At 36.4% G+C, this 12,495-nt stretch overlaps 1 protein-coding gene across 2 annotated transcripts in view; it reads right to left on the bottom strand.

The window, feature by feature from the left end:
- The window catches only part of CRY1 (cryptochrome circadian regulator 1), a 99,254-nt gene that overhangs the window by 17,275 nt on the left and 69,484 nt on the right, over window positions 1-12,495 (bottom strand). For both annotated transcript variants that reach the window (XM_058568496.1, XM_058568495.1), the window contains exon 2: window positions 10,985-11,093. In XM_058568496.1, coding sequence (XP_058424479.1) covers window positions 10,985-11,093 — 109 coding nt within the window. The remainder of the gene's footprint in view (window positions 1-10,984; window positions 11,094-12,495) is intronic.

Raw genomic sequence — 12,495 nt, 5'->3', positions numbered from 1 at the left:
TTTTTTAGTTTTTAGAAAGTAAATGTTAGAGTTTGAGATGAGTCAATAACACTCCCTCCCCTTTTCTCTTTTTGAAAAGGAAGGGAACATAAATCACAGAGCTAAAAATCAAAATATATACCATATTACTAGCAAAGTTGAACTGGAGAAAATATATTAGGTTTAAGGGCAGGTAAGCTTGCTAATATTTCACCCTTGAATTAAGCAGTTTCATTATTAAGTAAGATGTTAGCTATTTTTTTTATAGACTACCTTTATCAAATTGATACTTAGCAATTTTCTATTCCTAGTTTGCTTAAAGTTTTTTTAAATCATAAATAGGTGTTGAATTCTGTCAAAAGCTTTTTCTTCATCTATTGAGATAATCGTTATATCTTTTCCTTTATTCTATTTATGTTAATTGATTTTTATAATATTGAACCAACTTTTTATTCCTGGGATAAACCTCACCGATGACGATGTAGTATTATTTTAAAATATTGCTAAATTCAATTTGTTATGATATTGTTAAGGATATCTGAGTCTATGTTTATGGGGGACACTGGCTATACTTTTTTTTTCCTTAAAATTTCTTCACTAAGTTTTGGTATCAGAGTTATGCTTGCCTCATAAAACAAGTTTGGAAGTGTTCCTCACATTCTCCTCTGTTTTCTGCAAGAGTGTTATAAGACTGTTATTATCTCTTTCTTAAATACGTGATAGAATTCACAAGTAAAGCCATCTTGAGCCTGGAGTTTTATTTATGGGAAGGTTTTTGATTACAAATTCAATTTCTGTAAGAGATATAGGGCTACTCAGTTTTTTTTTCTTCTGAGAATTTTAGTAATTTGTACTTTTCAAGAAATTTTTTCATTTCATCTTAGTTGTAGAATTTATTGGCATTACGATGTTTACAATATCCTTCATCATTCTTTTAAAGTTTAGAGAATCTCTAGTGATGTCTCCTTTTTTATTCTTGATAAAGGTAATTTGTGTTTTCTTCCTTTTTTGCCCTGATCAGTATTGCTAAGAGTTTATCAATTTTATTAATCTTTTGAAAGAACTAGCTTTTGGCTTTGTTGACTGAATCAATCAGGGTTCAGTCAGAAGACAGAAACCATATCAGCAATTTGAACAAGGAAAATTTAATATAAAGAATTGTTATCAAGTAAAAGGGGGTCAACAATGACAAGGAGTAAAACAGCAGTTAAGGCTACACTGTCCAATATGGTAGACAGCCACCAGCCACAGAAGTGGCTTCTGAGCACTTGAAACGTGGCTAGTTGGAATGGAGATGTGCTGTAAGCATAAAATACACACTGGATTTCAAAGACTTCATATGAAAAGAAAGTTAAAATAGCTTAATAATTTTAAAATGATTTTATATTGAAAGGATAATATTTTAGATATACTGGGTTAAATAAAATACACTATTAAAATTAATTTCACCTGTTTCTTTTTTACTTTTTTAAATGTGGCTATTAGAAAATTTTAAATTACCTATATGGCTTCTGTTGGACTGTATTGCTCTAAGATGTCCAAAAGCAGCAATTGCAAAAAGAAGCTACCACCTCTAAATGTAGGAAAAACAAGTAGTGATGAAATAAGAACTAAAACAGCTCCCTTCCTCCCCACTGAGATTCAATCCGCATTGTATGGGGTGTGCCACCACAGGAACACATAACCTTCCCTGTAGGGAAGACAACTGCCAGAGGGCAAGGGTCAGACCTGGTTCTTAGGAACAGCCCACCAGGTGGCTGAGAAACTTCCTGCAGGGTGTGGGCTAACTGGAGCTGATCTGTACAAGCAGTCTGCTGGGTGGCAGAGAAATTTACCAAAGGGTGTGGGTGAGCTGTAGCTGGTCTGGGGAAGTGGCCTATCAGGCGGCAGGGAAACTTGCCAGAAGATGCGTGTAGGCTGGGGCTGGTCCAGAAGAGTGGCTGAGGTGAGTTCTACTGGGCCTCCCATATGCTTATCTGCTGGCTAATGTGCCAGGAAAAGAGGCCCAAGGATACCAAGAAGGAAAGTCCCTTCTCTCCTGCTATGACCTTGCAGAGAACCACCAGCAATGTCTACTGACAAAGCCTAATATCAAGGCAGCTGGCAAAGGAGAAATACTGACAGTGTCAAGCTTCAGTATCACAAAGCAGGGCAAAGAAGGGTGGATTTGGAACTGAGACAATAAATTGATTATTGCACATTTATTTTCTCTGTCTGCTTTCTGTTTCATTCATTGCCATTCTTTTCTTTATTATTTCCCTTCTTCTACCTATTACTGGTTTAATTTTTTATTCTTTTTCTATTGTTTAAGGTGGAAGCTCAGTTCTTTGATTTCTTTTCTAATAGAGTATTGAAAGCTATTCATTTTCCTCTAAGCACTGCTGTAGCTGAATCCCACAAATTTTGATATACTGTGTTTCTATTATCATTCAGTCATAAATATTTGCTATTCTCTTGCTATTCATTTTTAATTTAATTCTATTGAAGTCAGAGAATATATTCTGTAAGATTTCAGTCTTTTGAAATCTATTGATACCTGTTTTGTGGCTGAACATATGGTCTATCTTGGTGAATGTTTCATATGTGCTAGAAAAGAATGTGTATTCTGTAGTTCTTGGGTGTAGTGTTCTACAAATATCAGTTACATCAAAGTGGTTGATAGTGTTATCCATATAATCTATATTTTTATTAATTTTTGTATATTCTAACAATAACTGAGAGGTGTAAAAGTCACCCACTATGATTGTGATTTTATCTATGTCTCCCTTTAGTTTTATCGGTTTGAGATTCACGTATTTTTATGCTGTTAGTAGGTACATATACATTTATGATGCTTATATCCTCTTGATGTGAAACTTTATCTCTGGTAATTTTCTGTTGAATTCTACTTTCTTATGCTTAACTGTTTGCAAAGTACATCTTTTTTAGTCTTTTTTATTTCAACCTATCTGTTTCTTCATATTTTTAATGTCTCCTCTACTCAGCACATAGTTGGTTCTTGCTTATTTTTTATCCAGTTTGACAACCTGTGCTTTTAAATGGAGAGTTTAAAGTAGATCATTTACATTTAATGTAATTATTGATATTGTTGGGTTTAAATGTACCATCCTGGTAAGTTTTCTTTTTGCCCATCTCTTCTTTTGCTCCTCCTTGCCCCCATCTGCCTTCATTTGAATGAGTCAAACATTTTTTGTATTCCATTTTAAACTGCTCTATTAACTTTTTAGAACTAGCTCGTTGTGTTATTTTAAATAACTATATGCATTCTTATCATAGTTTACCTTCAAATCATATATTACTATTGAATAATCTTCCTTCTACCTTATGTGATCTTGTTACAGATTTTATTTCTATCTGTGTTACAAGCCCCACAATATTGGCATTATCCCCTAAAATTCATTGCTATTAACTGGTTTTAACTTGTCAATAGTCCTTTAAAGAAAATAGGATATATAAATATACATAACTAAAAATAATGAAAAAGATGGTCTTTTATATTTACCCATATATCTAGTACTCTTCCTTCTTTCCTGCAGACCCTGTCTTTCATCTAGAATTACTTCCTTTCACCCAACAGAACTTCCTTTAGTATTTCCTATAGTATAGATCTGCTGTACATGAATTATCTCTGCTTTTGTCTGCCTAAAAATGCCTTCATTTTACCTTCTTCTTTTTAAAATGAATATTTTTGCTAATTTAACATGGTTGTTTGTAGTTCTTTAAAGATGTCATTTCATTGTTTCCTGGACTCTATTGTTTCTCATAAGAAACCACCCAACATTCTAATTGTGATTCCCTGAATATGTCTTTTCTTCTCTGGCTGCTTATAAAATTTTCTATCTTTGGTTTACAGTGAATTGACTATGATATGGCAAGATGTGGTCTTCTTTGTATTTATGCTGTTTGGGGTTTGCTGAGCTTCTTGGTAATGTGAGTTGATATCTTTCATCAATTTTGGAAAATTCTCAATCATTAGCTCTGCAAATAATTTTTGTTTCTGGCCCAATCTCTCTCTCCTCTTTTGCTATTGTTCTACAAGTCTCAAACACTCTGTTTCCTTAAAAAAAAAAATTCCCTCTCTTTGATCTTCAGTTGGGATAATTTCTATTGACTGCCTTCAAGTTCACTGATCTTTTGTTCTAATCTGTCCAGTTTAGAAAAGCTCATTGAATGAATTCTTCTTTTCTGTTTCAGTTCTAGAATTTTCATTTGGTTCTTTTTAATACTTACCATTTTTTCTGAAATTACCATCTATCCACATATATTTTTCACCTTTTGATTAGATCTTTTAATATCTATAGCATAATTATTATAAAGTCCTTTATTCTAATCCCAGCATCTGCATCAACTGTGGGTCTGTTTCTACTGACTGCCTTTTTTTTTTTTTACTTGATTGCAAGTCACTTTTTCTTGCTTCTTCATGTCACTCATAATTTTTTACTGTATGCAAGGCAATGGTATAAAATAATAGAGATGGAATAAATAATATTTATCTCTAGAAAAGTGCATGGTCTTTGCTCTGACTGCTACAAGTTGAATTAATGTAGTCTGTAATTGAGCTGGACCTAGGCTTTGTTGCTGCTTTAGTTAAATTCCAATCACCACTGGCTTCAAATATTTTCAGGGCAGGATCCAAATGTTTCTTCTTGAGATTTGGGCACTGACAGAACTCCAGATGTCTCTCTCTGCTTTACAGCCCACTCACTAGCTTTACAACCTGTAGGACATGTCTCTCTGCTTTGCTGTCTACCCACCAGCTTTATGGTTGCTGGGAGAGTTCTCTTTGTTTTCCAGCCTTGTCCCCTATTTTTATGCACCTCTGGAGACGTGTTTCTACCCTGCTGTCCTGTCCCCAGCTTCAGTGGACTGCTACTTTGCACTAAGTGAATACCCAGTGCACTTCAATGAGGGGTCTCTCTCAGCTCTTCTGCCTTGCCCCAGCCTTTCACACATTGCCACTGATATTCCATGAAGGCACTGTAGGAAAGAATTAGAGAGTGAGTGTAAACTTGCTCTGTAACTAGGGCTTCTTGGGATTCTACTCTGCCATGTCAGCCCTCATCAGACCATGAAAAGCTTGATAAAATTTCTTCTGGTTTCTCCTCACTCTCAATTATAGTGGATTCCCTTCTCTTCCTGCTGTGCCTCCAGGGATGCAGCCATAGGTCTCTTCTTTTTTATGAAAGGATCATCCCTTTCTGGAATTTAGTTTATTTAGTTTTGTGTCCTTAACTCTTCAACAGGTTAAAAAAAACGACCTGTGATTTTGTGGCATATTCACTTTCTTCTCTCATTGTTAAGATGGGAATGATGTCTATGGTGACTTTCTACATCTTAACCAGAGGTAGAAGTCTCTATCTATTCTTTAGTGTAGGTCTTTATTTTAAGCAACATGTGGTTACCTTTGAATTTCAATACTTGAATATAACAATGAGGTTGCATGTAGTATTAAAATATTTTCATGTGAATAAGTGAATATTCATTTTACAGTTTTAAACACTAATATCTGTATCCATTTTTGTGTACCACAATTACTTGTTAACCATTCAGAAGGCATAAATAATATGAACAACTAAATGAATGTAAAGTTCATAAACAGTTATGATTAATACCATGAAAATAATTAAGAAATGTAAAATTTGATAGAAACCCTAAAAGATAAACCACAAAATTCCTGGGAGAAAGCATTTAAAGTAGTACAATTACATTTAAAAAATGTTATCTCACAAAACAATCCAAATATAAAAAAGGTGAAGCCCTAAAAATTTCCACCCGTCCATCTACTACCCCTTCCTTTATTCCATAAATCTAGTCTCAGGGTTTAAAATACTATTTATATACTGAAGATTCTTTATATATATACATATGTGTGTATATATATATATATATATATGTGTTTTCTTTTTTGGTGAGGAAGATTGGCCATGAGCTAACATGTTCTGCTAATCTTCCTCTATTTTGTATGTGGGACACCACCACAGCATGGCTTGATGAGTGGTGCATAGGTCAGCTCCAGGGATCCAAGCCTACAAACCCTGGGCCGCTGAAGCAGAGAGTGCAAACTTAACCATTATGCCACTGGGCCAGCCCCTGAAGATTCTTAAATTTAGTCCAGACTTCTCCCCTGAGCATCGGACTTGAACGCCTACTCAATAAGAATACTTAGATATCTAAAAGGCATCTCAAACTTAAAATGTTAAAAAATGAACTCCTGATTTTTCCCTAAATTTGTTCCTCCCATAGTCTTCATTTCACTAAATGGCAATCCATCGTGTCATTGACCCAGGCTAAAAACCTAAGAGTCATCCTTGACTCTCATATACCACATATACACAAACCCTATGGACTCTATTTTAAAAACATATCCAAGGGCCAGCCCCAGTGGCCTAGAGGTTAAGTTCAGCATGCTCTGCTTCAGTGGCCTGGGTTTGGTTCCCAGGCACGGACCTACACCACTCATCAGTGGCCATGCTGTGGTGGCAGCTCACATACAAAAAAGGAGGAAGATTGGCAACAGATGTTAGCTCAGGGCAAATCTTCCTCAGCAAAAAATTAAAAATAAATAAAAATAAAAATAAAAACATATAAAATCATATCACTTCTCAACACCTCTACCGCTCTTGTAGTCCTAGTCACCATCATTTTGTTCCTGAATAACCGCCATGGCCTCCTAATTGATCTTTCTGCTTCTGCCTTTACAACACTTCCACTCTCGTATGTCTATTCTCTACAAACAGCCAGCGTGATTCTTTGAAAACATAAGTGAAATCATGTCACTTCTCTACTCAAAAATCTCCCATGGCATCCCATTTCACTCAGAGTAAAACTCAGAGTCCTTAGTATGGTCTATAAAGCCCCATGATCTGGCTCCTTTCAACCTCTCTGACCTTATCTCTTCTTTTCACTCACTGTGCTCCAGCCACACTGGCCTTCTTGCTGTTCCTAAACAAGTCATGGCACACTTCCACATCAGAGCCTTTGTAACTGCTATTCCCTCTGCCCATAACACTCTTTCCTCATGCTGCAGTTATCTGAGCAGCTTAAAACCACTTATTAATTCTCACAAGTCTATCAGTTAACTAGATGGTTGGTTCTTCTGTTGGTTTCACCTGGGCTTACTCATGAGCCTGTAATCAGTAAGCAGCGTGGCTGGAGCTGGAGGACCTAGATGATCTCTCTCACACATCTCAGATTTTGTGCAGGCTGTTGGTTAGCCCTTTCTTTCTACACGTGGTCTCCCATAATGTGATATTCTAGTCCAGGTTTCCTTACATGGTACAAGGAGCATGCCAAGAGGACAAAGGTAGAAGTTGCAAGGTCGCTTGAGGCCTAAGATTTGGAACTCAACGTCTCCTTTGGCACTTGGTCAAAACAAGTTATAATGTCAACCCGGATTTAAGGGAGTGAAACAAAAGCTTCACCGTTTGATGGAATGAGCTGCAAAATATTGTGGATTCAATATATCACACCCCAGATATCTGTGTGGCTCACTCCATTCATAAGTTTGCTCAAATGTCACCTTATCAGTGAGGCCTTCCATGATTCCATGTATGGTTAACTACTCTTCCCTCACCTTGGCACTTACTATCCCACACTTTATTTTAGCAGCTATTACCACCTGACATTGCATATTTACTTGTTTGTTTATTATCTGTCTCCTTCCCACTATAGTGTAAGCTCCATGAAGGTAAGAACTTTTTCTGTTTGGTTCACTACTATATTCCCAGCACCCTGAACACCGCCTTGGACATAGCAGGCACTCAATCAATATCTGTTGAACGAATTCTCTTACTCAAATGAGCATGTGCCATGAATAATAAAGAACCCAAAATAGTTCATAAAAGCATAATATAAATTTTTACACATGTGAAATATTAGTGGCTTCATATCTTCTTATTTTATTTATTCTGTGATTTTGAACAAAACATTTTATTATGCTTCAGTGTCCATCTATAAAGACTTTAGCCATATATCTCTCTTCCTTGGATATAATGATAATGTTTTTTGTTTTTTTTTTTAAAGATTTTATTTATTTACTTTTCCCCCAATGCCCCATTAGATAGTTGTCTGTCATAGCTGCACATCCTTCTAGTTGCTGTATGTGGGACGTGGCCTCAGTATGGCTGGAGAATTGGTGCTTTGGCGCACGCCTGGGATCCGAACCCGGGCCGCCAGCAGCAGAGCGTGCGCACTTAATCGCTAAGCCACGGGGCCGGCCCATAATGATAATGTTTTAAACCAATACTTTAAACTCTTCATGAAAAGTTTCTGCAGGGCCTAGAATGTGCATTGTCTTGGTAGCTTACCAGATTTAACTGAATGCAAGATTTAACTGAATAATAAGAATAATTTATGTAAGACACCAATGATTAAGAGTGTCATCCAAGTTTTGCCTAGGCTAGTATCTGCTAAGTTTCTTTATTTCTTCAGTAGAATATGAAAAATAGAAGACATTTTAAAAAGAGCCATCTTGTCAGCCTATATTAAATCAGAATTTAAGTGAGAAAAATTCTAAGTAGAAAACATGTCAGAAAAAACAACAGTTTATCAGACATATGAGGGTGTAAATATGTGTGTAAAACAATGCTCTGACCCATTCCTAAATCTACTCAATATAAACAGAATAAAATGAGTGAATGCTATAGAGAGGAGGAGATGCATACTAACTAGAGGAGCTATCAGTACTAGAACCACTGTCACCATTCCAATAAACTAAAGGCACTGTTACCAGGTCTAAACCAGTTTTACCTCCAATGTGGGAAACAGGATTACGCACCTATCAAAAATTCTCACTATTTGCTGTACTAGAATAACAAAACCAGAGACAATAATGTAAATGAGTCAGCTAGTTACCAACAAAAGAATCTTCTCCCTCAGAGAAAGTGAGGGTGTGAGGGTTAGGAGTGGGAAGGAGACCTGCTTTTTATTGTATATCCTTTTAGGCTCTTTTTTTTTTTTTTTTGACATATGCATATAATAGCTCTAGACAAAAAGTAAAAATAAAAACAGCAATATAAGAAAAGGAATTGATTAAGAGTCCTTTATGGCTCTAGATACATAGTAAATAAATCTGAAAGGAAGTTTTCATAAGTGGCATTTTATAAAGACTACTGTAGGTAGACCAAATAAAAATCAGAATAAAATAATAAGGACTCTATGTGTGTTCATATATCTGTATATTATGGCCCATATGAAAACCACTGCCTCTCTGCCAAACTGACAAGACAGGACATCATCAAAATTCAGAAGATAGTTTGATCCACTAATATGCTATTTTAGGCAGAAGCAGCTCAAAACAAAGAACAAGAAAGACTTGTTGGCTTAAAGCAAGTTTTTTAGAAACAAGTAAATAAAAGTTTTGTCATTTTAAAGCAATGAAAATCCTCTTAGGATTCATTTTACTTACAGCACATGGATCTAGAGATGTGAAGCAATTATCCACATATACTTTTACACTCATGAGCTGCTGATAAACAATTACCATTGTTTCTTACATGCTTTCTACTCAGGACTCTTCCACGTATCTAGGTTAAATTCTGACTCTATCTACAGTAGCGAATAAACTTCAATAAAATAAATTTTCACTAGCCAACACTGTTGCTTTAGCCAAACCTTAAATATTAAAAAGGTTTCTTTAATACCAATGAGAAAAGGCTAGGTAGGGGGCTGGCCCCGTGGCTTAGTGGTTAAGTGCGCACACTCCACTACTGGCAGCCCGGGCGCACACCGACACACTGCTTCTCCGGCCATGCTGAGGCTGCATCCCACGTACAGCAACTAGAAGGATGTGCAGCTATGACATACAACTATCTACTGGGGCCTTGGGGAGAAAAACGGAAAAAAAACGAGGAGGATTGGCAATAGATGTTAGCTTAGGGTCAGTCTTCCTCAGGAAAAAGAGGAGGATTGGCATGGATGTCAGCTCAGGGCTGATCTTCCTCACAAAAAAAAAAAGGAAAAGAAAAGGCTAGGTAGTAGTTGATTCCCAGCACTGGGGACACTCTCATTTAGGGAAAGGAACTGTTCTCTACTGCATTAGAAACAGAAACATTGCTATTACAAAAATTTTATGAATCAAACAGTTGCAAGAAAAAGCAGATACACATTAGGAATTCTAATGGAAGTAAATAGGAAGGGATGAATAAAAAAAGCACAGCTGGGAAACTCAGCTTCTGCTCTGGGCACTTCCATGAGCTAGTTCTATGACCTTGGTCAACTCATTTAATCTCTCCAGGACTAAGTTTTTCATTTGGAAAACAAGGCAGGAAACAAGACTAGGAGATTTTTAAGATTGTACTGAGTTTAAAAAAAAAAAAAAAAACCTACATTTTTGTGTAATTGGTACCATGTTGATTGTTATAGCCCTTTGACCCGGAAAATCCTCTTCTAAGAATTATCCCACAAATGAACTGGCACATGTGAGCAAAGAAATGTATATGTGGATAAGGATGTTCACTGAAAGCATTATTTCTATTAGCAAAAGGCCTGTGGAAAAATAACGTTCAGTAGAAAACCAGATAAGAAATTATAGCATACCTACACATGGAATACTACGAAGCCATTTAAAAGACTGATGAAGTACTATGGAACAACCTCTCAAATACACAGTTATGTGAATAAAGCATGGCACAGAATAGTGTGTTCTCATCTTGGTTTTAAAAAGGGGGGATGGTAACATATACATAAACACACAGATATATATATATATCTATAAACACATACACATACATTCTTACTTATGCAAAGAGTATTTCTAATTAACACACAAGAAACTGGGTGCAGTTGTTGCTTCTGGGAGTTTAAGGTAAAAGAAAGATTTAAAACTTCATTGTAAACCATTTCTTTCACTGTCTGATTTTGCCACCTACAACTTTTTTATTAAACAAAGAAAAAAACTCACAAAACTTTTACTTATATTTCCCACACTTTACTCAAAATGCCTTATTTACCAAATATGTGTCTTCTCTGACAAAAGATTATTTTATGCGAATATTTTTCAAATTACCTTGAAAAGCCTGGGAAACACATCTGCTGGCTGTCCACGAATCACAAACAGGCGAGAGTTTAATTTTCGCAGGTTGGCATCAAGGTCTTCGAGACATTGAAGCAAAAATCTAGAGAGGAAAATATTATTAAAATTATTAAAAAAATATATTTAGAAGGTATAAAGTATTACAAAATCATGTTATTCTAAAAGTTGAAATGCAAACCCCATCATCTTATTACCTCTAACTGATACGTAAATTACTGTTTCCAGAAACGATACTTATAATTTTTTTGAAATTACAGCACAAGTTTCTTAGTATTTTAATGAAGTTCCTAAATGAAATCACTAACTTTTATTAATTTATAGTGACTGTTAGCAAAAGTTTAATTTGTAAACATGAAAATTATATCAAGTAGGGCCAGCCCCGTGGCTTAGCGGTTAAGTGTGCGTGCTCCGCTACTGGCGGCCCGGGTTCGGATCCTGGGCGTGCACCGACACACCGCTTCTCTGGCCATGCTGAGGCCGCGTCCCACATACAGCAACTAGAAGGCTGTGCAACTATGACATACAACTATTTACTGGGGCTTTGGGGGAAAAAAAAAAGAGGAGGAGGAGGATTGGCAATAGATGTTAGCTCAAAGCCAGTCTTCCTCAGCAAAAAGAGGAGGATTAGCATGGATGTTAGCTCAGGGCTGATCTTCCTCACACACACACAAAAAATTATATCAAGTAATTAAATAAATTGAGCTCATTGTTTAACCTTGATGTAACAAACTCAAGTTCCTATAGAAAAGCCACTTTGAAAAATCTAGATGGAGCCAGTCCGGTGGCATAGTGGTTAAGTCCACATGCTCCGCTTTGGCAGCCCGGGATTCATGGGCCCAGATCCTGGGCACAGACCTACACACTTCTCATCAAGCCATGCTGTGGAGGCGTCCCACATACAAAATAGAGGAAGATTGGCACGGATGTTATCTACTGGAAAAAAAAGAGAAACATCCTACTTAATCACCCCGAGCAAGTGAATAATTTAAGAATTTGAGCCCTTTATTAGGGGATAATTATAATCATCTAAGAGAGAGAAAACATAACGCCTATTTTCAAGTTTCTAATCCAATTAATGAAAAAGACACTGAAAATAAACAGATGCTAAATTAAATGCTGTTAACTCTCTCATCGTAGAGAATGTCAGATTAATTTTTTTAAAAAAAGGTTTCATGAAGCAGCTGGGGATACAGATTTTTTTCAGTGAAATAAGTTCCAACAATTCTTACACATATTAGATATCTGGGGAAATTCTGGGGCAATACCAGAAGACTGTTTACTGTGCATCTTTTTTTTTTTTTTTTTTTGTGAGGATATTGGCCCTAAGCTAACATCTGCCAATGCTCCTCTCTTTTTGCTGAGGAAGACTGGCCCTGGGCTAACATCCGTGCCCATCTTCCTCCACTTTATATGGGACGCCGCCACAGCATGGCCTGACAAGCGGTGCATTGGTGCGCGCCCGAGATCCGAACTGCATCGGTGTG

This window comes from Diceros bicornis, chromosome 25 (genome assembly GCF_020826845.1).
Source record: "Diceros bicornis minor isolate mBicDic1 chromosome 25, mDicBic1.mat.cur, whole genome shotgun sequence".
Lineage (NCBI taxonomy): Eukaryota > Metazoa > Chordata > Mammalia > Perissodactyla > Rhinocerotidae > Diceros > Diceros bicornis.
This window is presented reverse-complemented; position numbering and strand designations above follow the sequence as displayed.